At 53.7% G+C, this 22,060-nt stretch overlaps 2 protein-coding genes across 4 annotated transcripts in view; one reads left to right on the top strand and one right to left on the bottom strand.

Annotated features, from left to right (window-relative positions):
• Positions 1–1,059: 1,059 nt before the first annotated feature.
• Positions 1,060–22,060, top strand: part of LOC311533129 — a 74,160-nt gene continuing 53,159 nt past the window's right edge. The window contains exons 1-4 of the mRNA XM_084652277.1: positions 1,060–1,165; positions 2,272–2,378; positions 3,611–3,673; positions 4,041–4,202. Coding sequence (XP_084508403.1) covers positions 2,306–2,378; positions 3,611–3,673; positions 4,041–4,202 — 298 coding nt within the window. The 5' untranslated portion in view covers positions 1,060–1,165; positions 2,272–2,305. The remainder of the gene's footprint in view (positions 1,166–2,271; positions 2,379–3,610; positions 3,674–4,040; positions 4,203–22,060) is intronic.
• On the bottom strand, positions 9,582–20,085 carry LOC311533130 (ryncolin-1-like). Of its 3 annotated transcripts, none has more exons than XM_084652280.1 (8): positions 19,762–20,085; positions 17,559–17,699; positions 16,431–16,484; positions 15,978–16,013; positions 14,617–14,750; positions 13,393–13,522; positions 12,425–12,559; positions 9,582–10,681 (listed from the first exon to the last, which is right to left on the bottom strand). In XM_084652280.1, exons 1-8 carry the CDS (start codon positions 19,862–19,864, stop codon positions 10,434–10,436), a joined length of 981 nt encoding a protein of 326 aa, XP_084508406.1. In that variant the 5' UTR covers positions 19,865–20,085; the 3' UTR covers positions 9,582–10,433. The 3 variants fall into 3 exon arrangements, with proteins under 3 accessions (XP_084508406.1, XP_084508408.1, XP_084508407.1); XM_084652282.1 differs by lacking the exon at positions 19,762–20,085 and adding an exon at positions 19,429–19,566; XM_084652281.1 differs by lacking the exon at positions 15,978–16,013.

Below are 22,060 nucleotides of genomic sequence, written 5' to 3'. Positions count from 1 at the left end.
CGCTGCAGCCCCGGGGCCGGGGGACAGACATCTGGCCCCGCTGCAGCCTTGGGGCCGGGGGACAGACATCGGGCCCCGCTGCAGCCTTGGGGCTGGGGCTGGGGCCGGGGGAGAGACATCGGGCCTCGCTGCAGCCCCGGGGCCGGGGCCGAGGCATCTCTCCTCTCCGCGCCCTGGGGCTGGAGGAGCCCCGAGCTCCTCCCCTCACCCCGGGCCCTGAGCGCAGCGGGCAGGGCCGGGCAGGCGCACGCCGTAGAGGGACCGTAGCCTGCAGAGACAGCGCGACAGGCTGACTGTGCATCACCCCAGCGACGCCATATCACGCGGATGCTGGTTTAGGGTGACCAGATGTCCCGATTTTATAGGGGCAGTCCTGATTTTTGGGTCTTTTTCTTATATAGGCTCCTATTACCCCCCACCCCATCCCGATTTTGTCTGGTCACCCTACGCTGTTTACAAGTATTACAATGATTCCCCCCCCCCGCAACTGCAGGTCCCCCCAGAAGTTTGTCTGCAGAGACAGCCAAACGCTGCTGCTGGTTTGGAGAAGGGACGCTCCCAGCTGCCAGCACTGGGGCTGGAGGGGCAGCTCCCACTGCTGAGTTGGGAGGCAGCTTTTGCAGCCATTCGAGTAGCTGTGGCTGGAGCCTCCACCCCAACAGTTGTTAGGGTGTCCAGTTCTGGGGGACGGACAGACTGTCATACACTGATGTGCGAGGGTAAAAGTTTGCAGGATCAGGTGCGAAAGGGGGAAGTGGAAGCTGCCAGGTCCAAAAGGAACAAACTGGAAGTAAGGGGGGGTAAGGAGGAGATGTTCTCGCCCAGTGCTAGTGACCGTGGCTTGTACCATAGGAGGTAAAATGTTTGTAAGTAGACGTGTGCTTTTTAAATGCGTGAGGTCCCTTTAAGCTTAAGTTTCAGTTTCCTAGACTCATTTCTGTGCTTCTAGCAGAGCCTGTCGATGAGAGAAATCAAACTAGGAGAAATGAGACAGCCTCAGGGTACGAGCAGGGGAATTGCACAGGGGACCATCCCAGCTTGGGTGGAGCAAAGGGATAGGGATAAAAAGGGGCAGCTGACTGGCTTGTGTCCTGTAGCAGCTCTGCCCCTTATCTGCAGGGAGGTGGTGGCTTGTCCTCGGCTCCACTGGGTATAGCTGTGCAAGGTAAGAAGGAGGCGCAAGCTCTCTGCTTAGTAATGGGGTAAATGCAAGGTAATCGCATTGAGCTGGAGAGAGAGACTGTGGACTGAGCAGAGAATTTAGGATTTTAAACTCGTAGAAGTGACATTTCGGGTTGGGAAGGAATTTTCCCCTGGAGCAGGTTGGCAGAGACCTGGGGTTTTGTTTTTGTTTTTTGTTTTGCCTTCCTCTGCAGCATGGGGCATGGGTCACTTGCCGGTTCAAACTTGAATAAATGGTGGATTCTCTGAAACTTGAAGTTTTTAAATCATGATTTGAGGAATTCCATAGCACAGCCAGAGGTTGGGGGATCTGGTCCATTAAAGGGGTAGGTGGGTGAGGTTCCGTCGCCTGCAATGTGCTGGAGGCTAGATCAGTGGTTCTCAACCGGGGCGTGGGTGCCCCTGGGGTACTCAAGAGGTATTCCAGGGAGCACTCAATCATCTCGATCAATGTTTCTCAACTGGGGGAGATGCAGCCCCCAAGGGGGGTCACGGGACAGGTTTAGGGGAGTTGCAAGTGCAGGGCTGGCATTAGGGGGTGATAAGCAGGGCAGTTGCCCCACATTCCATGCCACAGGGGACCCCGTGAAGCTAAGTTACGTGCTTCAGCCCTGGGGCTCAGGCTTCAGACAAGACTCACGCATGACAAACAGTATCACACTGAAATGTACATACAATATTTGTATTCCAATCGATTTATTTTATAATTATATGGTAAAAATGAAAGTCAGCAATTTGTCAGTAACAGAGTGGCTGTGACTCTTCTGTATTTTTATGTCTGATTTTATAAGCAAGTAGTTTTTAAGTGAGGTGAAACCTGGGGTACGCAAGACAAATCAGCCTCCTGAAAGGGGTACAGCCCCAAATCCTGGGGAATGGACAGCTTGTTTTTCCACTGTGTTTGTGGTATCTTCTGTGGAATACCCTTCTGAGAGGTGAGGGGCTGGGGACCCTTTGGGGAAGGTTAGAGTTTACCTGTCATCTCCAGCAGAGGGCAATGGTGCGCGCACACCCCTCCCTCTCCCAATTGACCTGCAGGCAGTGGAATGGTAGCAGGGCAGAGGGATGGTGTCACTTTTATACCTGCAGGTGCCTATCAGGAAGAAAACCCCACTCGGGTGCCATGTGGTGGCAATCCCAGCTTCTCCTCCTGGTGTGTCTGGTTCTGTCCAGTGGCTCTGCTGACAAGTTTATAGGTATATTTATTTTTGCTTATTTCCATTGCCCCCCCAAATCAAAATCTGCTTTGCCCCCGATTTCCATTGCCCCCCCAGATCAAAATCCATGCTGGGGCCAGGCGCTACGTCGACAGACAGCGCTGGTGACTGCACGCATCTGCTTTCTCCTTGCCATGGGCGGCAGAGGAAGCTTGCAATTTGTTGCAATCTGCCATTCCCTACCCTAGGGGTGAGTCCCCATGGCCTGGGCAGGCCTTGCTCTCTTCCCTGCAGACTCCTAAACTCCCATGTGTGCACGATGGATGCTTGTATGCTAGCCACTATCATCGCTATAGCTTCATAGGCTTGCATGATGTCTTATAAGTGGCCTAGTAGCACTAAGGTTTCTAGTTAAGGCTTCTCTTCTCAGGAGCTCCCAGCTTCCTCAGACTTTCCAGATCTGGCCTCTGCCCAAACATTTGGTTGGTTGGTTTTTAAATGGTTTTTCTTTGGTGACGAATCACAGCTCATCTCCTTCTGAGCACAAGAAGAGGGGTGGAGAAAATACTCTTGTGAGTTTTCTGTAGAGCAGTGCCATACGTGAAACCTAGGGCATAAAATGCTGAACTCTGGGACCTGATCCTGCCAGTGGATTGCTGCACCCACACGGATCTGAGCGTTGGATCGGGCCCTGGGGGTGGAACTAGCCCTCGCTTAGATGCACCTCTGGGAGTTCCAGAGAAACCTGGCTTTGATTGGACCAGTGTGGCAAGTACAGAAACCTGAGCAGAGGGAATTGGCGCAAAGATAAGATTGGGAGGGGGCCAGGGGGGAGTCGTACGCTACTGTGTTATTTGTGGTATTAAAGGCTGTGTTGTGATAAATACGCACAAGAGTTACAGGATCTGAGCCCACCTTTAACTGTAGCCTTTTCTGGCTGGAAGGCCCGATGGGTCAGCACCCAGATCACTGCTTCATCCAGGAAAACACAGAGACAAGGCCCCTGCCTCTTATAGTTTATAATCTAAGGCACTACCCTCTGCTCCCAGAGAAGTCACTAGGGGCTCTGCTTGAATGTCCGTGTTCCCGTGTATGGATCCAACTGGAGGACTGTGGCCTAAACAAGCCCCTCTCCCCCTGCCAGAATCCCTTCTTATTTTGGATGTGCAAAAATAAGCAAACATTAAAACTCAAATGCCCCCCTCTCACATGTCCTCTCTAACCCAGAAGTCCCAGTAATGCTCAAACTGTTTCTCTGCCCATCTCCTTAGATGATGAAGAGGAGGATGGCTGCACATTAATAGATGCTCTCTCGTACCTGGTCGTGGGCGGAGGTGAGTTATTAACGCCCCTCCCCAATGGAGGCCGGGGGCGTGGGAGGGAGGGGGCAGAGGAAAAGGTGCATGACTCTGTAGCAGTCCCATCCATACAGCCCAGAGTAATAGTAGATGGTTTTGTAGCAGAGTGAGCATGTGTATGTGCTGAGTTTGTTAGTTCTCACAGCACAAGGCACGGATGGGAGGGGAGAGCAACTGAAGTCTAATGCTGCAGACAGTTCTTAACGTGCTATATGACCCCCTGTAAACCAAACAGGGCCTTCCTCCTCTGTGGTGAACACCTCACTCGGGCAGGGTGGTTTGGGCTTCGAAAGGGGGCTGAAACAGAAACGCCTCTGATCTAATCTGTGTCTCTCTGCTCCAGTTGCTCTGATGTACGGAGGACCAGCCCTGGTGGGTGCATTGGGGTTCCAGGCCACCGGCATAGCAGCCAAGTCCGTGGGTTCCTGGTTGATGAGTTGGTCTGCCATAAGTTCGGGAGGCGGCGTGCCTGCAGGGGGAGTCGTGGCCACGCTCCAGAGCCTCGGTAGGTGGGACGTGCCCTGTCAAGGTTGCTTCCCCACTCTGAACTCTAGGGTACAGATGTGGGGACCTGCATGAAAAACCTCCTAAGCTTATTTTTACCAGCTTAGGTTAAAACTTCCCCAAGGTACAAACTATTTTACCTTTTGCCCTTGGACTTTATTGCTGCCACCACCAAGCGTTTAACAAATATAGAACAAGGAAAGAGCCCGCTTGGAAATGTCTTTTCCCCCCCAAATCCTCCCAAACCCTACACCCCCTTTCCGGGGGAAGGCTTGATAAAAATCCTCACCAATTTGCATAGGTGAACACGGACCCAAACCCTTGGGTCTTAAGAACAAGGAAAAAGCAATCAGGTTCTTAAAAGAAGACTTTTAATTGAAGAAAAAGTTAAAGAATCACCTCTGTAAAATCAGGATGGTAAATACCTTACAGGGTAATCAGATTCAAAACATAGAGGATCCCTCTAGGTAAAACCTGAAGTTACCAAAAGACACAAAAACAGGAATATACATTCCATCCAGCACAGCTTATTTTATCAGCCATTTAAACAAAACAGAATCTAACGCATATCTCACTAGATAGCTTATTAGCCCTTTACAGGAGTTCTGACCTGCATTCCTACTCTGATCCCGGCAAAAAGCAACGCACAGACAGAGAGAGCCTTTGTTTCTCCCCCCCTCCAGCTTTGAAAGTATCTTGTCTCCTCATTGGTCATTTTGGTCAGGTGCCAGTGAGGTTATCCTAGCTTCTTAACCCTTTACAGGTGAAAGGGTTTTTCCTCTGGCCAGGAGGGATTTAAAGGTGGTTAGCCTTCCCTTTATATTTATGACATGCCCTGTGCAAGGAACACTTCAAACCCAGTGTGGGCTTTTAAAGAGCTTATTCCCCTTTCATTTGCCTCTTTCCCTCTGGATCGCTAGGATGGGGGGTGTTTTGTAAAAAGAGCAGGGGGCTAGGAGTCATGGCACTTGGGACGGGGGCTTTTAGTACTAGAGGTCCCAACTGAGACCAAACTCCCCTCTTGCTACGTGTGGCACCGGTATAGTGAGAGACCCCCTGCCCAGGGAGTTACTGTTCTAAATAGCCAAGGCAGAGGGTGGGAGGGGAAGCAGAGAGAGTGGCAGTCACTTGCCCCAGGTCTTGTACAGTGGAGCCAGGAACAGAAGCCAGGAGTCGTGACACCCGCTCGTGAAACAGGTGAGGTTAGATTGGGACCCTGTGACTCTCCCTAATATATCGACAGTCCAGGCTGGCTTCTCTCCTGGACAGTGCAGGCGTTGGATCTGTTCCCGGTCCACCGCTGGATTGACTGGGGTCTGCGCTGGCTATTCCCTAGCCTTTGTTCGTTCCAGGGGCTAAAGCAGGCAGCATGGCCTGGGGGTCGATTGGCTCCAAGATGGGCTACTCTGCCCACCAGAACTTCATCTGTGGCAAGAAACGGAAGTCCAAGAAGCAGTAATCCCCTTTCCCCTCTCGCCGGCTGTCGGGAAAGCTACCGCTGGGCTCTTGATACCGAGCCTGGGCATAGGTGTAGTTTGACTTCTGCATGAAGGTGTTTGATGTAATTCCTCCTGAAATAAATAGGCGTGTTTGGCCAGGTCTACACTACCCATTTACTGTGGTATAGCTACTTCGCTCAGGGGTGTGAAAAATCCACACGCCTGAGCAACAGAGCTATACCTACCCCAGCCCCCTGGGCAATCCGGGTGTGGGCTGCTCGGTGGGGTGCCCAGAGGAGGGGAGATCTGGATGCATAGGGGCTTGTTGGGGGATTCCAGGTGCAGGGGGAATGGGAATAGGAATGGGAATGGGGGGGAGGGATAGCTCAGTGGTTTGAGCATTGGCCTGCTAGACCCAGGGTTGTGAGTTCAATCCTTGAGGGGGCCATTTAGGGATCTGGGGCCAATTTGGGGATTGGTCCTGCTTTGAGCATGGGGTTGGACTAGATGACCTCCTGAGGTTCCCTCCAACCCTGATATTCTATGACTCCGTGGGGAGGGGGGTCCAGATGAAGGTCGTTGGGGCACAGCAGGGTGAGTCTGGGTGCTGGGGGCGCATCTGAATGCATGGGGGTTGGGTGGACAGGGGGAGGGCAGCTCCCTGCACAATGACCCTTCCCCACCCTCCCCCATGGAGTGATGGGGGCAGGTAGTGCGGGGTGGGGAAGCAGCTTTGGAGCGTCCCTGAAGAAAGTGCCTGAACAGAGTGTGGCTATGGGGTTTAATCCATTCTGGGCTGGGGAATGAGGGACAGGCAGAGGAAAAAATTTAAAAAAACCTTTGCAGACAGGAATCTGGATAGTCATGTTGAACACATGATGTATGTCCATCATTCACCACGCCAGCAGCAGCATGAGTTACAGAGGACGTGCCCATGGCTTCCTGAATTACATGGTTCCTATAGTGCTCTAAACAGTGCACGGAGCTGCTGCCTGGCAATAATAAGGTGTGCTCCAGGCTTCTTCCCCTGGAGTACAGCCAACTTCAGAGCTCCCCCCAGCCCAGCAGCAACCCTCTCTCCCCAGCCCCCTCCCAGCTGGGACTTGCAGCTGAGCACTCGCCTGGTTTGGGAAGCTGCAGCTGCCTGACTCTAGTCTGCTCACTGAAAAGGAATGGTCACCGCTCTTCTGTTCTCCCCTTCAACACAGCCCTGCCCATGTAGGGAAACTGACCAGACAGGTAAGTGCCCTGTATAACCCGCTCACGCCCTCCCCCAAGTTCCTCTGTGCCCCACCAAGAGGGTTGGTGGGGAGCAACTCCTCCCCAGGTGCCTTGTGCCTGCGGATCAGTGTCCCTTTCATCACAGGGGCTGGGTATCTAGCTCCTGGCGTCACCTCTCCCTCCCACTGGGAGGAAGTAGGAGGTGAATGCCTCTGCCTCGTATAGTTTAGGGGGGCAATGCCCCCCATTTACCCCTCCGCACTCTCCACTGATGAGCCTGGGCCCTTACTGAGGGCACCTATGCAGCCCTTAAGGTGATGCAATTTTTTGTTTGTAGCTACTCCAGGGCAGGATCATTTCCCTGCCTGTCTGTCACTAGCAGTGGAGTGGCTAATATTCCTTGTTCTCTACACAGCGGTGCCTATAGTCCCTAGCCACGCACAGGGTCTTACATGAGTTTCAGTGCAAGACCACGTGGACCAACTCCTCATAACTGGAGTGGTGGCCCTTCCGGCCTGTGTGAGTGCCTGTTCTCTGGCCTGGCCACTGAGCTGTTCATGTCCTGACCCTTCAGCATCCAAAGGGCATGGCTGATCAGGAGCCCAATCCTGCAGACCTCATAGAGCCGCACTGCTTCACCCGAGGCATTTCACTGTGGCCAATGAATGCGACAGCAGCCCCGCCTCTGCTCTGATGGGAGCACCCGCCAAATAAACCCTGCTGATGACTCGCCTTCAGAAACCAGAGTGCAGTTTAGATGGAGAAATGAATCATTCACCTGCAAGCTCCAACAACCCCAGCATCTTGGGAGTTCTCCGGGGTCTTCTCTGTCCGTAATGAGACTGTATCTGCACACTCCAAACACTAGGAGCTCTGGCAGCTGGGGAAGGCTGGAGTTTACGGTATGACTCCCTGCAAAGTATTCAGTTCTAGTGATTGCCCAAGGCCCTGTATGAGACAGGGCAGAGCTGCCACAGGAGTGAATGCTCCAAGGGTCCTTAATACTCGTTTGGTTTCCATAGAAAACAGATAGTGGTTCCCATGAGGACTGGGAAGCTCAATCTCCGCCCCCCAGAGGATTGTGAATAATGTAGCGTAGCTTGTTTAAATAGATGAGCTATTAAGAGACGCTAAACATCACTGCTGCATTAGCTGCCATTTTTTTGTTGCAGCTCACCCTTCCTCTATCCTTCTCCTTTCAAATGATAAACTCCCAAGCCTAGGGATCGTGGGCAAGACTGCTGTTGTTTACGCCGCTGTAACTCTGGTGCTAAACCATTCTAGCAGATGAGAATCTGGCCCCTTGTTTGTACCTGTTGTCAGGAAAGTAGCAAGCATACAATACGTGAACGCTACCCAATGGACCCGCCAAAGTCTCTGCAATCTTAATGAGAGCTATTGCCTCGTTGTTTACTTACACCTCCCCTCCCCTCTGCTGTCTCTTGTCTTAAACTTAGATTGTAAACCCCTGGGGACAGGGACTGTCTTTTTGCTGTTTGTACAGCGCCTGGCCCAACGGGGTCGTGGGGCATGGCTTGGGCTCCTAAACGCTACAATGAATGATGTGACGCCTGCGGGTTGCAATCAAACATTTTCTCTCGCAAAATGATCTGAGATGCGGTTGGGGTTTAAGACAGAGCCCGTTCAATGGACTTCACCCTTTCATTCTTATTCTGGGGGTGCATTGAGGGTTGTCAAGTTTCCTTCCCCACTCTGAACTCTAGGGTACAGATGTGGGGACCTGCATGAAAACCTCCTAAGCTTACTTTTACCAGCTTAGGTTAAAACTTCCCCAAGGTACAAACTATTTTACCCTTTGCCCTTGGACTTTCACTGCCACCACCAAACGTTTATCTGTGTTTATTTTTATTAGGAAAGCGTTGTTTGGAAACGTCTTTCCCCCCAAAATCTCCCAACCCTTGCACCCCACTTCCTGGGGAAGGTTTGGTAAAAATCCTCACCAATTTGCATAGGTGGCCACAGACCCAAACCCTTGGATCTTAAGAACAATGAAAAAGCATTCAGGTTCTGAAAAGAAGGATTTTAAGAGAAGTAAAAAGAATCTCCTCTGTAAAATCAAGATAGTAAATACCTTACAGGGTAATTAGATTCAAAACATAGAGAATCCCTCTAGGCAAAACCTTAAGTTACTAAAAAACACACAGACAGGAATATCCATTCTATTCAGCACAACTTAATTTCTCAGCCATTTAAAGAAATCATAATCTAACGCATATCTAGCTAGATTACTTACTAAGTTCTAAGACTCCATTACTGTTCTATCCCCAGCAAAAGCATCACCCAGACAGAGAGAGACCCTTTGTTTTTCTCCCTCCTCCCAGCTTTTGAAAGTATCTTGTCTCCTTATTGGTCATTTTGGTCAGGTGCCAGCGAGGTTATCCTAGCTTCTTAACCCTTTACAGGTGAAAGAATTTTTCCTCTGGCGAGGAGGGATTTTAAAGGTGTTTACCCTTCCCTTTATATTTATGACAAGGGTGCTTACAACGAGAGCTTCTCTAGGGAGATTTCTCGCCCATTCTGCGTTCGGGACCCTAGAAACCAGCGAGTCTGGAAAAGGCTTTCATCGCTCTCCTTTTTTCTCCTGGCCTGAGCAGTGCCGCATAGAGACAACGTGCAGCCTTCCGTAATGTAAACCATGTTGAGTCTCAATCCCAAAAACTTGTGCTGAGGGACTGAATAAAGCTTTGGGTGAAAACGTGTTCTAAACATCGTAGGCACTTTATTTTTCCAAAGAATAAGAAAAGAGAAATACAAAGCTACCCGCAAATCACTGTGGGGTGCAGGCTGACTGGGTAAATTCTCAAGCTCTGAGCACCCTCCATAGGGGCCAGACCCTCGACATGTCAGCCGCTCCCTCTGCAATTCGTAGGGCCAGACTTTGCACAGAGGTCTCTTGAAAATCTGACCCCCATTGTGGAGGCCAAGCCCTGCTGAAAACTGGCTAATTGAGACAGTAAAATACCAGTGTGGGCTCATCAAAAGGGCCTTTGCTGCAGTAGCTTGGCATTCAGCCCAAGTACAGCTCAAGTCACAGGCAATTTCTCTGCTGCTTGGCCAGCGTTCAATAAAGTAACACTTTGCATTTCTGTAGCAACCCCCACTCTAGGATCTCAGAGCCCTTTGCAAATTATATTGAGCTGTGAGATGGGCCAGTATTCTCACCTACATTTTAGAGCCGGGGGAAGCTGAGGCAGGGAGGGGCAGCAACTTGTCCCAGGGTCAGACAGCAGGTCAGTGGGAAAAGTGTCCAGAAGTCCTGACTCCCAGCTCATCTTTCCTATAGCAGGACAAGTAGGGGTTTAAGTAGGTAGAGCTCTCATTGGGCCAGCCAAGGAAAAGAAGGAGCTCGGGGGGTGCTCCTGCTTTAGCCCCTGGGGGGACACCACCTGCAGGGCTAATGCCTGGAGAGGAGACTGAATTGCAGTCTGCAGTACCACAGCTAATGGCAAGTTCCCAGTTTACTAGCCCTGCAAAAGGGGTCTTCAGCCGTCAGTAGGTCCCTGGGGAAGGTTCCCTGTAGCATCAGCCCAGTCCCCAGAGAGAGAGGCGGCCTACTGGGGCCTTATTTTCATGTCCACGTATTTGTAAGAGTAGTGGTGCCCCTTCCCGGTGGACCAGTTGATCCCGTTGGCGTAGGAGCTGTGTTCACCTTTGAGGTACAGCCCGTTGAGGTTCGAGGAGTGGCACTGCGCATACCACCAGCCGCCTTTGTAGAGGGTGGCACAGCTGCCCCCAAAGGTGTCATGGTCTTTATCCCGTGTGGAGAAGCCCAGCTTGTTGTGTCCCGAGAGAGAATCTCCTGCAAGGGGAAGAAGGCAAATATACACAGGGCTTGGCCTGCGGCATCCTCATTCCATGCCAAACTCACGGCCTTCGCATGAGGGCAAAGGCTTTCCCTAGCTGGAGTCGTAACAAGGAGTCTTGCCTCTAGGTCACTGGTTCAAATCCAGCCCATGTCTCTTTACCTATTATTAGTCCTTAGTAGGAAGTATCACGTATGGGGCCCTGATTCCCACCTTGCACAGTCATTTACACTTGTGCAAAGGCTCACACTGGTCTGATCTTGCAGTGTTTTGGTGTAAGTGCGGACCCAAGGTGCAGGGACCATGGAGAATAAGGCCCTAGTCCTTCCCCTGGCTGTCTTGTGTGAAATGAGTTTGGTGGGTCACAGGAGACAGGCGGTGCCCATACACCACTAGAGCCCCCAGCCCCACTCACACCCTTGCTGGAACTAGTACTGGCTCAATACATTTACTAAATGAATTTTGCTACGTTTTCCAGATAAAGTCGCCAAGAAATTCCCCTTCCTCCACCAGTTCTAGTCGGAAACTCGCAGCAGAGAAGCCAAGGCCTGAGCGGCCCATGGACACTGGGCTGCCTTTCCACTCCTAGAGCTGGTCCCTCCAGGCCAGGGCTGAAGCACTGTGGACATGCAGGGGGGAGGGGGGATGCTCCTGCAGACACCGCCCCGGCTGGACCTGGTGTGTGGACGTGCAGGGGCTCTGGTGGGGGCAGGCTGGGGCCCTTCATCAGTGCTGACACAAAGTCACAATGGAGGGCTGAGGAATCCTAGCCCTGCCTCCCAGCCTCGCACAGCTGGTATTTTATCCACCCCTTGGGAACCACCGGTGGCGGCTTTCCTATGTGATAACCCCAGCAGCCTATCCCCACTCGAGGCGTCTCCCCCAGCCAGTTATCCTTGTGACCGAGAAATCCAGTCAGTGGCTTACAAACTCTTAGAGGACGTCTGCACAGCAGCTGCGCACCGTGATTCCCGGCGCAGGGAGGGGTACACTAGCTTTACTCGAGGTGGTACAGTAGAAGTAGTCGCGTGGCTAGCCGCCCGAGTACGTACCCAGGACCCCCGGCGGGGCAGTATCGGGAGGCCAGCCCCAGCAGCTGCAGCCGCACTGCATGTGCAGGCGGACCCTCCATAACCGTGAGAAACTGACGCTGCTTCCTCGACTTTGTCAAGTTTGTAAAGTTTCGCAAACGGTCATGAAGGCGAGGGGCAGCGAGGGCACTGACAGGATCCAGAGACAGCAGTTCCACCACCCAGCTTTGCTAAGGGGAACCTGACCTGCACATACCCTCCTCCTCTTCTCCAGGGCTGGGTTCCCCCATCCAGCCTTGCAAATGCACCTCCGTCCTGTAACAGCCCCTTCTGCCTGCCAGCTCTCACCGCTCCTCTCACACGGTCTGGTGGGGCAGCTGCTTTGATTTTTCTGTGACTTGCTCTGTTACCCTTGCTCTGACAGAGGGTCCTGGGGAGACTGCAGGCTCGGGGACAGATCCTCGGCTGCCCGTTGGTGACAAGCTAGCCTCATGGAACTAAGCCTTCCCCGTCTGAAGATCTGGGCTCAGCCACTGGAGAGGCCACTGGTCTGAGGGCCTCTCAGCGAGCTGAAACACTGCGGCACAGCTGCCAGTCTTTGCTCAGGAGGGGCCAAAGAATGTAATAGCAAAGGGGGTGCCCGCTAGCTGGCCCCCGATCACCCTGCAGCAGCAGGCAGGCCTGAGTGGAAGTCACTTGGCAACTCACCCATGGTGCCATCCAAGTAGGAGCCCAAGGCAAGCGTGTAGTTTTCCTTTTCGCTCAGCATCTTGAAGCTGGTGTACTTGGCAAATGTGCTGGACTCATTGAAATCCCTGGCATCAATCCGCAGCTGGTAGGTCCCTGAGGCCAAAAGGACAGCAAGGCATCAAGGTCCCGGCATTGCTGGAGAGAGCGGCCATGGCCCAAGACCAACACCTTTTCCTCCCACAACGTGGGAGCGGGAGCTATGCTCACGGCAGGAAGATGCAGTCCCCCTGGGGGTTGGGGGCAGCCTGGAGATACAAGAATGGGAAACCACGGAGGAAATGGAGGTGGGAATCTCCCCTGGGCTGGTGCCTTAGGGCGCTGTACAGGAGGGGCTAGGGGCTGTGATGCCAAGGTGGGGAACTAAGCCCAGGAAGCACCCAATGTCTGAAAGGGGTCTGGACTTTCATGATGACACCATGATCACGCCAGCTCTGAGCCGTCTCCTTTTGGAGCTCACCAGGTAACACCGAGCTCTGTTTGGGGTTTACCCTTTTCTAGGAACCCACCCCAGCATGCTCTGCGGCTAGCTGGCCCTTTAGACTCTGGGGCAGACAAGCTGCTCCAGCCCTACAAATGGCCGTTTGGCCTCTGGCTGCTGCAGGCTGGACTTCTCTTCTTTCCAGAGGGTGATTAGTTAGCGGCCTGTCCCAGGAGGAGGTGCGCGCTCAGAAGGGTACGTGCTGTGTTTACTCTTAGAGCCAAACTGAACTGGCTGCGTGGGCAGCAGCGATGGGTTGGTTTCAAAGCTGATAAGGAAAAGTCTTTCCTCGGTGTTAACTCCCGGGGCCAGATTCTGATCCCTGCTATGCGGGGGTAGATCTGGGGTAGCTCTTTAAAGTCAGTGATTTTACGCCTCAGTCCAGTCTTCCCTTGCTCTCTCCCTGTGACTGCTCCCTTCTCAGCTGGGTGGTGAGAAGTCTCCTTACCGGAGCGGGTGAGAAGGTGGATGTTGTCGTTGCCCAGCCAGAACTCCGATGCTTGGTTTCCAAACCCTCTCTTGTAGGCCTCCCAGCCCTGATAGAAATCCACCGACCCATCCTGTCGCCGCTGGAACGCCTGGAAGGCAAGAGGCAAGTCACGCCCAAACTCAGCGAGCCCTGCGTGCAATGCAGGCATGACACGGGGAGCTGGGCAGGACCCAATCCTGCCGCTGTGTGTGTGGGGGGGTGTCTCCCAGCGGGTCCAATATCCATCCTTCAGCTGATCTCAGTGAACACCAAACAGCTGTCTCCCCACTGAAGGATCTTATGTGGTGCCTACTGCCAAGGAGCACCAGCAGGGATCAACCCGTAGACCTCCCTCACAACAGACACAGGGCTAGAGGCAAAGGACTAGCACCCCACTGCTCCTGTAGCATCGCTGACAGCCAGAGTTTCAAAGCCCTGGGTAGCTGGGACGGGGGCCAGGGAGCACACCCTTGCTCTGGGGGAGAGGAGACTAATGAGCTCTCCTGGGCTTGTTCAGCCCTTAAGGAGGCACATCTGTAAGGGTTGCTCAGCCTGGAGGGGGCGGGTGGGAGCTTAGAAAGGGAAAACAGGGCCCTGGAAGGGGCGGTGAACAGGGCAAACACTGCTATGCCCCTGAGAGTGCTGACCACGCAGACAGATCAGCCAAGCGGGAGACAGTCTCTGGCTTCACTGCCCCTGCAGTGACCAGCTGTCAAAGAGGGTGCCCCAGGCTGGAGTGAGACCCTAACTAAAGACAGCCCCAAAAGGCTGGCTACAGAAAGACTGCCGAAGAGACGGCCCTTATTTCTGCTTTCTGATTTCCCTCCCTGTTAAGGGAAAGAGAGAGAAAAGGGCCTCCCTTGTCTGTTCTGTCTGGAGAGCCCCTTGTGCGCTACAAACAGCGGGAGGACGTTATAAAGAACGTGGCCTGGGCTCTGGTGGGGACTCCGGGGAGTCTCAGCCCCCCACAACAGCCAAGGTGCTGAGCTCTTTGGAAAGACTGGCTACCTGGTGCTTACGTGCGAGACGAGCGCGTCTGAAAGTCTGGCCTGAACTCCCCTAACCGGGACCTGCAACAGAGTCTTCAACCTGGTATGTGGACTGGCCAGTAGAGGGGCCACAGACCCACTCTGTGCAATGGTGTATTTCCTCCAGCATCCTCTCCTCCCTGGCCTACTTGCCCCCGTCAGTAGAAGGACTCACCAGCCAGCCCCCGCCATCCGTTTCCATGTCACAGAAGACGGTCAGCGTCCTCCCCGGTTGGGGGTGGACGGGGTACCAGCCACTCAGCCCCTCTCCCTGCTCCAGCAGCTCCTTGCAGTTCCTGGCACCTGTCCCTTGGGGGAAACACCAGCTGGGTGAGTTCGTTATGGACAAGGCAGTTAGGAATGTTCAATCCGACACAGGGGTTGGGATGGGGGTCCCAGAGCACTAGCCACTCTGTCTTGGATGACACGGGGAGCTGGGCAGGGCCCAAACTGGCTGCTGAAGCTGCGGCGGGGGGGGAGAGGGGTCTCCCAGTGAGTCTCCTTCAGATGATCTCCGTGAACATCAAACAGCTGTCTCCCCACTGAAGGATCTTATGTGGTACCTACTGCCTACCCTGAGCAGTGGAAAGAATGAATGACATTGGCCTTCACAGCCATCTGCAGGCTGAGCGATAAACACACACCGGTTAGGGACTCTCAGTGCCGGGCAAATATTTTCCCTGTTCACTGGCTGAAAATGAAAAATTTCTGGAGCTTTTTGGCAAATTGAAAAGTCAAAGAAGTTTTCGGATTGGGTGGAACAGAAGGTTGGTTTGGATTTGCTGCCACGTTGTTGAGGCCGCAGTTGGTCCTGTGTTTAGAGGTTGACCCTTTTTAAACGTTTGGCTGTCCTGAATAAAAGGAAAGGAAATCTGGAGACACAGAAGTCAGTGTGAACCGAAAAATCCAGGCGTTCATTTAGAAAGGGTCAAAATGACATGTTTTGTCGGGGGGTGTTTTGTTTTTGACTGAAGCAAAAATTCTGGAAACCCTTTGGTGTCCCCGAAGCAGCTCTTTTCACAGAAAAGGCAGGTGCCCAGCGAAAACTGGGAGCTGGCCCCGGCGGTGATTCAGCTGGGGGGGTTCTCTCCAGCTGGACTGAATAAACACCGGAGGGTGAAATCAGAACTGCAGGTGGTGAGGGTGGGGTGAGGAATGAACTAGCTGCTGCCTGGCTGTTTCATGCTGGAGCTGATGGTAAATGCATTTGAGGGGCCTTAATTGGGGTTTAACGATGCTCTGGGTCTCTGGAGGAGTAAACTGATGCAAGAGAAAAGGAAGGAAAATGGCCTTAGCCAGGGCAGCTGTGTTTGGTGGGGATGTTGTTTGGGGGAGGCCGGACTCTCACTTGGTGGCTTCACTATATGCTATTAAATTGCAGCTGATGGAGTTACTCCTGTAGCTGGGGTGGTAGCAGTCTGTGCTTTTGGTGTGGGAGGTCCCGGGTTTGATCCCCATGGACGGCCTGTGGCATCTGTGTGTTCGCAGCCGTGTTGGTGCGCGAGGGTAGGGTTTGAGGCTGAGGAAGGCATGTACCTTGCTGCTGAGAGCTGGCAGAACTGCTGGTTTCTCCTGAGGGAAGAGAGAGACAGCCATTGATAAGATGGGTGCATGTGGCAGCTGGGCAGTAATGAGAGGGCAGAGGTTGCCACATGCTCTGGAGAAGCGTGGCTCTCAACTGTCACCTCGTGGTGGTGAAAGGGCCTTGCAGGGGGTGCTGGCAGCCATGTTGGACCTCTGTGAGGCCAGGCTTTCATTCCCAGCCGTTGAGTCCTTCTTCCTAGGGGGGTAGTGGCAATGTCTCTTCTCCAGAGCAGAGGAGGGGAAGGTGATAAGCCCAGGGAATGCAGCACTCAGACCAGTTTGCAGGCGGGAGTCCAGACATGTCAAGAGAGTTAGCAGGGTGCAGCCAGGGGATAGAGCTGTGAGGTTTCCCAAGGGGCCCAGTCCTGCATCCCATCCTCCCCCAAAGAGTCCCATTGAAGTTACCTTTGTCTCCTTTGGGTCCAGCCTTCCCCATTGCCCCAGGGGAGCCCTTCTCGCCTGAAGAAAGAGAGCAGAGGCATGGACCTGGTTCCCTTTATTGTGCCTTTAGAGCTACCTGACAACAGCCTTTTAAAGCCAGGCAATGCGGCTGGGGAGCTGTGGGAGGGGAGCAGACTGGATGGGGATTTCTAAGGGGACACGGAGCCTTTTGCTTCTAGGTCATGGATTCAAATTCAGCCTCGGTGGGTACCATTTATTGGCTCGGGTGAAATGAGCGAGCAGCTCAGTCCAGTTCCCAGTGGACAGGGGTGTCCGTGCTAGAAAAAATACCAGAGGCCAAGGATTGGGTAGGCCAAGGTGCCACATCTCTCACCCCCAGCTAGTCTCTGCGTACATGGTTCACTCGCTCATGGAAGGGATATTGTGTCAGCGTTTTAGTAGCAGAGACAACCAGCCAAGATCTGCTGGGCACAGGCTCCTTGCCAGCTCTTTGACATTTCTCCTGTGCATTATTCTGTCCCCACTGCCTCTCTGGTCCATTCACAGTGTAAGCTCTTGGGAGCAGGGACTGTCTGGACAGCCACCAGCCCCCTCCCGCTCTGACCTATGGTAATACACATGATCAGTGTTAATAGTAACACAAGCCTGAGAGCTCAGACTGCACTGCAGAACTCAAACCTGGATTGTGCAAACCTGTCTGAAACTTTCCCTGCAAATGCTGAAATATAACCCAAATCTAAAAGCTGCTTTCCCTCGCAAGGCCTGATAGGTTCCTCAGTCCAGCCGCTCCGACTCCCCAGTGTGTGTCCCTGAGGAGCACTGTGCTCTGGCACAGAGTTCTAGGGCTGTGAGCTTCCTCAAAGCAGTGTCCTGCTTGCCTCCCGTGAGCTGATTTCCTGCTCTCCTTTCTCCTCCTCTGAAATGCAGGTTGGCAATGTGCTCCCCAGACTCTCTGAGCCCGTGCCCTGCCTGTCAGCTGAGTTAGGGCCTGAGCATTCACAAGGAGTCTGCCAGTCTCTTTGTCTTGTCTGGATACATATGTCTGTCACTAGGGCCGGGCAGAGCAAGAACAACCTCTGGCCTGCTTTATATTGAGGCTGTGGTTGCTGAGTCCTGACAGCATCCTCTCACCTGGGGGCCCTTGAGGTCCTGGATCTCCTTTAGCCCCAGGTAGGCCGTTTGTCCCTGGCATGCCCGGCATTCCTGGGATCCCTGGCTGGCCCTGGAAAAAGATCTTCTTGTCCGCTCCACACTGGGATAATCCCTTCAGCTCTGAAAGAGGCAGAGAAGCAGGCTGGAGTGAGGGAAGCAGGCACGCACTGTGATGGTGGTGTCCTGAAGTTAGCGGTAACAGTGACCCCGGGAAAGGCTCATGCACTTGGGGGGATGCTGAAACTGCATGATCACATTTAGCCACTAGGTGTAACCTGGGCTGGTACCAGGCAGACTGGGGCGCGTATTCAAGTGTCTTACAGGGAACACATCTCTTGTCTCCCTCCATGATGGAAGCGCTGTAGCCTGTCCATATCTGGTACCGCAGCCTGACTTGCTGGTAGGAGCCCTGCAATTTCCCATGTACAAGGAGTATGTGACACTGGGATTTGGCAGGTAGCGTGAAGAGCCAAACTGAACAGTCAGGGCTGGGAAGTCTGCCCAGATCTCTGCCCTCGTTGGCTTAGGGGTGTAGTTGGCCATGGTGACTGGAAGGAAGCAGCTTGGTCAGGAGTGATAGTCCAAGGGTGAGATTCCACCCCCCCGCCTGTAAGACTAGAATTAAACATCCCCCCCCCCACCAGAAGGTGACAATGCACTTGGCAAATGTGGGTAAATTAAACCTGAACCCCCAGTGTGCAGACTGAGGGAAACCCAGACACACGGAGGCTAAGTGCCTGGCACCAGATGACACAGCAAACGCGTGGTGGAGCCAGGAATAGACCCTAGTTCTCCTGACTCCAGCCTGTGCTTTCACCCCTAGATATCACCCTGCTCATCTGATATGGACAGTAATATAGAGAAGCCGGGGAGGGATCGGGCCCTGTGTCAGATTTCAGCTGGGGATCAATCCCTGCCTGTGCGCATCGATCAAGCTCCCAACTCAGGAGACAATCTGCCCATTTTAAATGTTAGAAAGTTTAAAGTAATAACTACAAACTGTATTGGGGGAGGGGAGAGAGTTGGATCTCGCTGGAAAGTGGGAATGGGTTCATCACAACACCTCTGGCTATTTTCTGAGCCCCCAAAGATGTTCTAGGCACCTCTCCAACCAGGTAATGAGACTTTCCCTGCCCCAGTGGGCTCCCAAGCAATATTTAACAGCATAGAGCAGGTGAGGGTCCTACCCAGACTAAGAGGGGGCGTGCGGGGGGGGAAGGGAGAGGCAGGACAAACATGGCTGGGGTGCTGTCACCTAGTCACACAATCAATGTAGCGGTGCTCCTTGTGGTGGGCAAATGTTGAGGAGGAGGGAGAAAGGCCAAGGAGGATGAGGCTGGTGTCTGACTTCAGGGAGAGAAGTATCATTAGCCACATTTGGCAGATGGGGAAACTGAGGTACAGAATGAGTCAGTGACTTGTCCAGGGCCACACAGAGATTCTGAGGCTAGAGCTGGAATGGTCCTGATGCCCTGCTTCATCCTCTGCCTGTGAGATCACAGTGACCACAGCTGATACTCTCTAGACAGGACACTTGCTATCAAGGGCAAAATGTCCCCCACGCATTGCCCCAAGGAGTTACTTCCTGGGCAGTGTCTATGTGCTCCCCAGACAGAGCCCATCCCTCCAGGTCTCCTAGCATCTCAGCACCAGCAATAGGGAACCCAGCCTACGGGGATTAATTGCTGACTGGGAGAGGCTGACAGCCTGACACAGAGGCGAGCACTGCTAAACCCAGCCATGCATGAACATCTGCTCCAGCTAGGGTTGGGATTGCTTAAACAAACCCCTTCAGTCAGCTTCCCCCAACCCCACCCCTGGGGCTGTGGGTGTCTCCCCACCTCCTTACCATTATTCTGATCCAAACCCCTCTCAGGTCAGGTCCTTTCCATGGACTCCAGGGGGCTTTGCCTCGCCTTTCAGGGCGGGGGAGCATCCTGCCTGTCTGACGGGGAGCTCCTCAGAAATGCAGCTGCCCCCGGCAATGTCCCACTGCGGCTCCTCTTCAGGGCCTGCTCCCTGCTGGAGCCCATGAGCATTGGACTGAGTTTGGCCCCCAGTTTGGAGAACAAAACCCCACAAAGGGATCCCCAAGGGTGCTGAGTACCCCCAGCCCCCGCTGACTTCAATGGGAGCCACGGGCTCTCAGCTCGGCCCTGGACTCAGCTCCCCAGCTACTCACGGGCACAGCAGCTGGACTCGGTCTCCTGGGCAAAGCCTGCTCTGGGGGCAGCAGCAGCCATCAGGAATGCCAGGGCACGGAGAAGGCCCCTGCAAGACTTCATCTTGTCCTGCTGCCCCCACACCGTTACCCCTCGGGGTGCCTCTTGGAGCCGGGACTGCTCTGCTGCTTACATACCCCGCTGACTTTCCAGGCTAGGAGCCCCGAGGACAGGTAAACACCTGTATTGTGTAACGCCTGTTCTGCCTGGGGGCCAGCCTTTCCCAAAGACCATGTGGCGCAAGAGCTGGGCTCAGAGGTTCCCGAAAGCTAGGCACAGGCTTACTTCCTGGAGCCAAACAAATGGCCATGGGCGGCGTGCGATATCGCGCTATCAGTGAGCCTCTGTTTGCACTTCGGCCTAACGAAATCCCCTCTGCTTTTTCAAAAGCAGCTGGAGGGTTCTTCTGAACTTCCTGTCCTGAGCTGTTATGTGGCGTTGATCATGCTGTTGAACAGCTGCTGCACTCCACCCCAGAGCTGGCTGCATTCTGGTGGTTGGTAAGTTCATTCCTGTTTGAAAAGCAGCCTGGCTCACAGGAATGAGGTCAGGACTGGGTGCCCCAGAGCACCTGAATTCTAATTTTGGCTCTGTCATTGACTCACTGAGAAGCCTTGGGTGTCTCTCTTTCCCCATCTGCGAAATGGGTAACACATGCTTTCCTGCCTCCCTCCCAAAGCCGCTGTGAAAAGGACGGTTTGCCAGGAGGTGTTAGTATTACATTTCTCTGGTGCCTTTCATTCCCAAGGACAGCATCTGTCTATCTAACATCTGGAACTTGTAAAGAACCTTTCACTACAGCCTTGGCCTTGGCAAACCACATAGACAGGCGTCCCTTCACCCAGCCCATGCAGCCACCTCTGGGGTGGAACATGGTGGCTGTTTGACAGCGGAGTTTAGGACAGGAAGTGAAGGAAATCTCATGTCCAAGGAATATTTTAGGGGAGCAAACTGGAAATGGGTCAGGACACCAGACTTAACACCCCTACCCCTGCAGAAAGTGCCAGGGGATCTGGAATGACCACACAGATCCAGGACCCCAGGGGACTGGCTCAGCACGGAGGCAAAGGGAAGAGCAGCAACCACAACACCACTAGCCCCTCACTGCTTGCAGCAACTGGATTTCCTTGAAGTCTGGTCAAGCACTTACCCAGCCGGCCCCTGCTTGGCTTTGGAGAGGTTACGTGTTTATTAAGGTAGCGCCTAAGGACCCACCAGGAATGTGCTAGGAGCTGGATAAACACTCAGCTGAGCTCCCAGCCTGAAGGGCCATGGCTTTGGGTTCACACCCCTCCAGTGATGATGGCGGGAGAGCAAGGAGCCCTTCAGTGTATGGGATAATTCCCCTCCCTCTGGAGTTCTGCTGTGCTGGGGGTTTCGGGGTGTTATTGATGCTGGACCAGGGCTGAGCTTCCAGAACAGAGGGAGGGGGGAGGAGGAGCTGCCGGGGAGGAAATGGTACCAGCCAGTTTGGGGGATTGGGGGGATTGCCTTTAGCTGCCCTCTGGCACAACCGAGGCAGCCCCTTCTGGGGCCAGAGGGGAGCAGGCTTTGATCTTGCTCTTGGTCCCAGCAGCGTAAATCATGAGCCCCTCCATTAAAGTCACTCGAGTGACATCGGTGCAAAGCCCATGCAAGGGGGATCAGAATTAGGCCCACGTGGGCAGCCTCCTTCCAGGGGTATGGTGCAGTCCTTCCTGGAGGTGTCAGAGAAGGTAGGAGAAGCTTGTCTAGTAGCCATGGGTAGCACTGCCCTTCTCTCCAGGGCTCACCTGCTGCAGAGGCAAATGTTGCAGGGAGCCGAGCGCTGGAGGAAGATGCAGGACAGCGGATGTGTGTGTGTCCCTGGAGCTGCAATGTCAGACCCCTTGCTGCAGGGGAAAGAGCCTGAACTGGATTACTATGCTTCCCTGGGGTCAGCCCCATGGAGCTGCCTTCTAACATCCGCCCCCCCTTCCCCTGTCCTGTGTTAAAGATGATGCCAGCCTAGCAGATGAAACCATCCGTCCCCTTTCTTGGGGTGTGTTTGCTGGGCCTGGCATGTTCTCCAGCACGGAGCATCCGTGGGTGTTTTTCACAGTGGGCTGCGTGGAACATAGAGCCGGCTGCTTATCGCTCACAACGGTCAGCTCTGCCTGTTCGCTTGCGTTCAAGGGAAAGCGACAGTGACTCACAAGCAGCCTCTCCGAAGAAAATGAAAGTGCATCTCAAAGTGGCTTCTGGTCTGGGAAGAGCATCACCGCCCACGTGAATCAAAAT

This window comes from Lepidochelys olivacea, assembly GCF_965140295.1.
Source record: "Lepidochelys olivacea isolate rLepOli2 genome assembly, chromosome: 19".
NCBI lineage: Eukaryota > Metazoa > Chordata > Testudines > Cheloniidae > Lepidochelys > Lepidochelys olivacea.
This window is presented reverse-complemented; position numbering and strand designations above follow the sequence as displayed.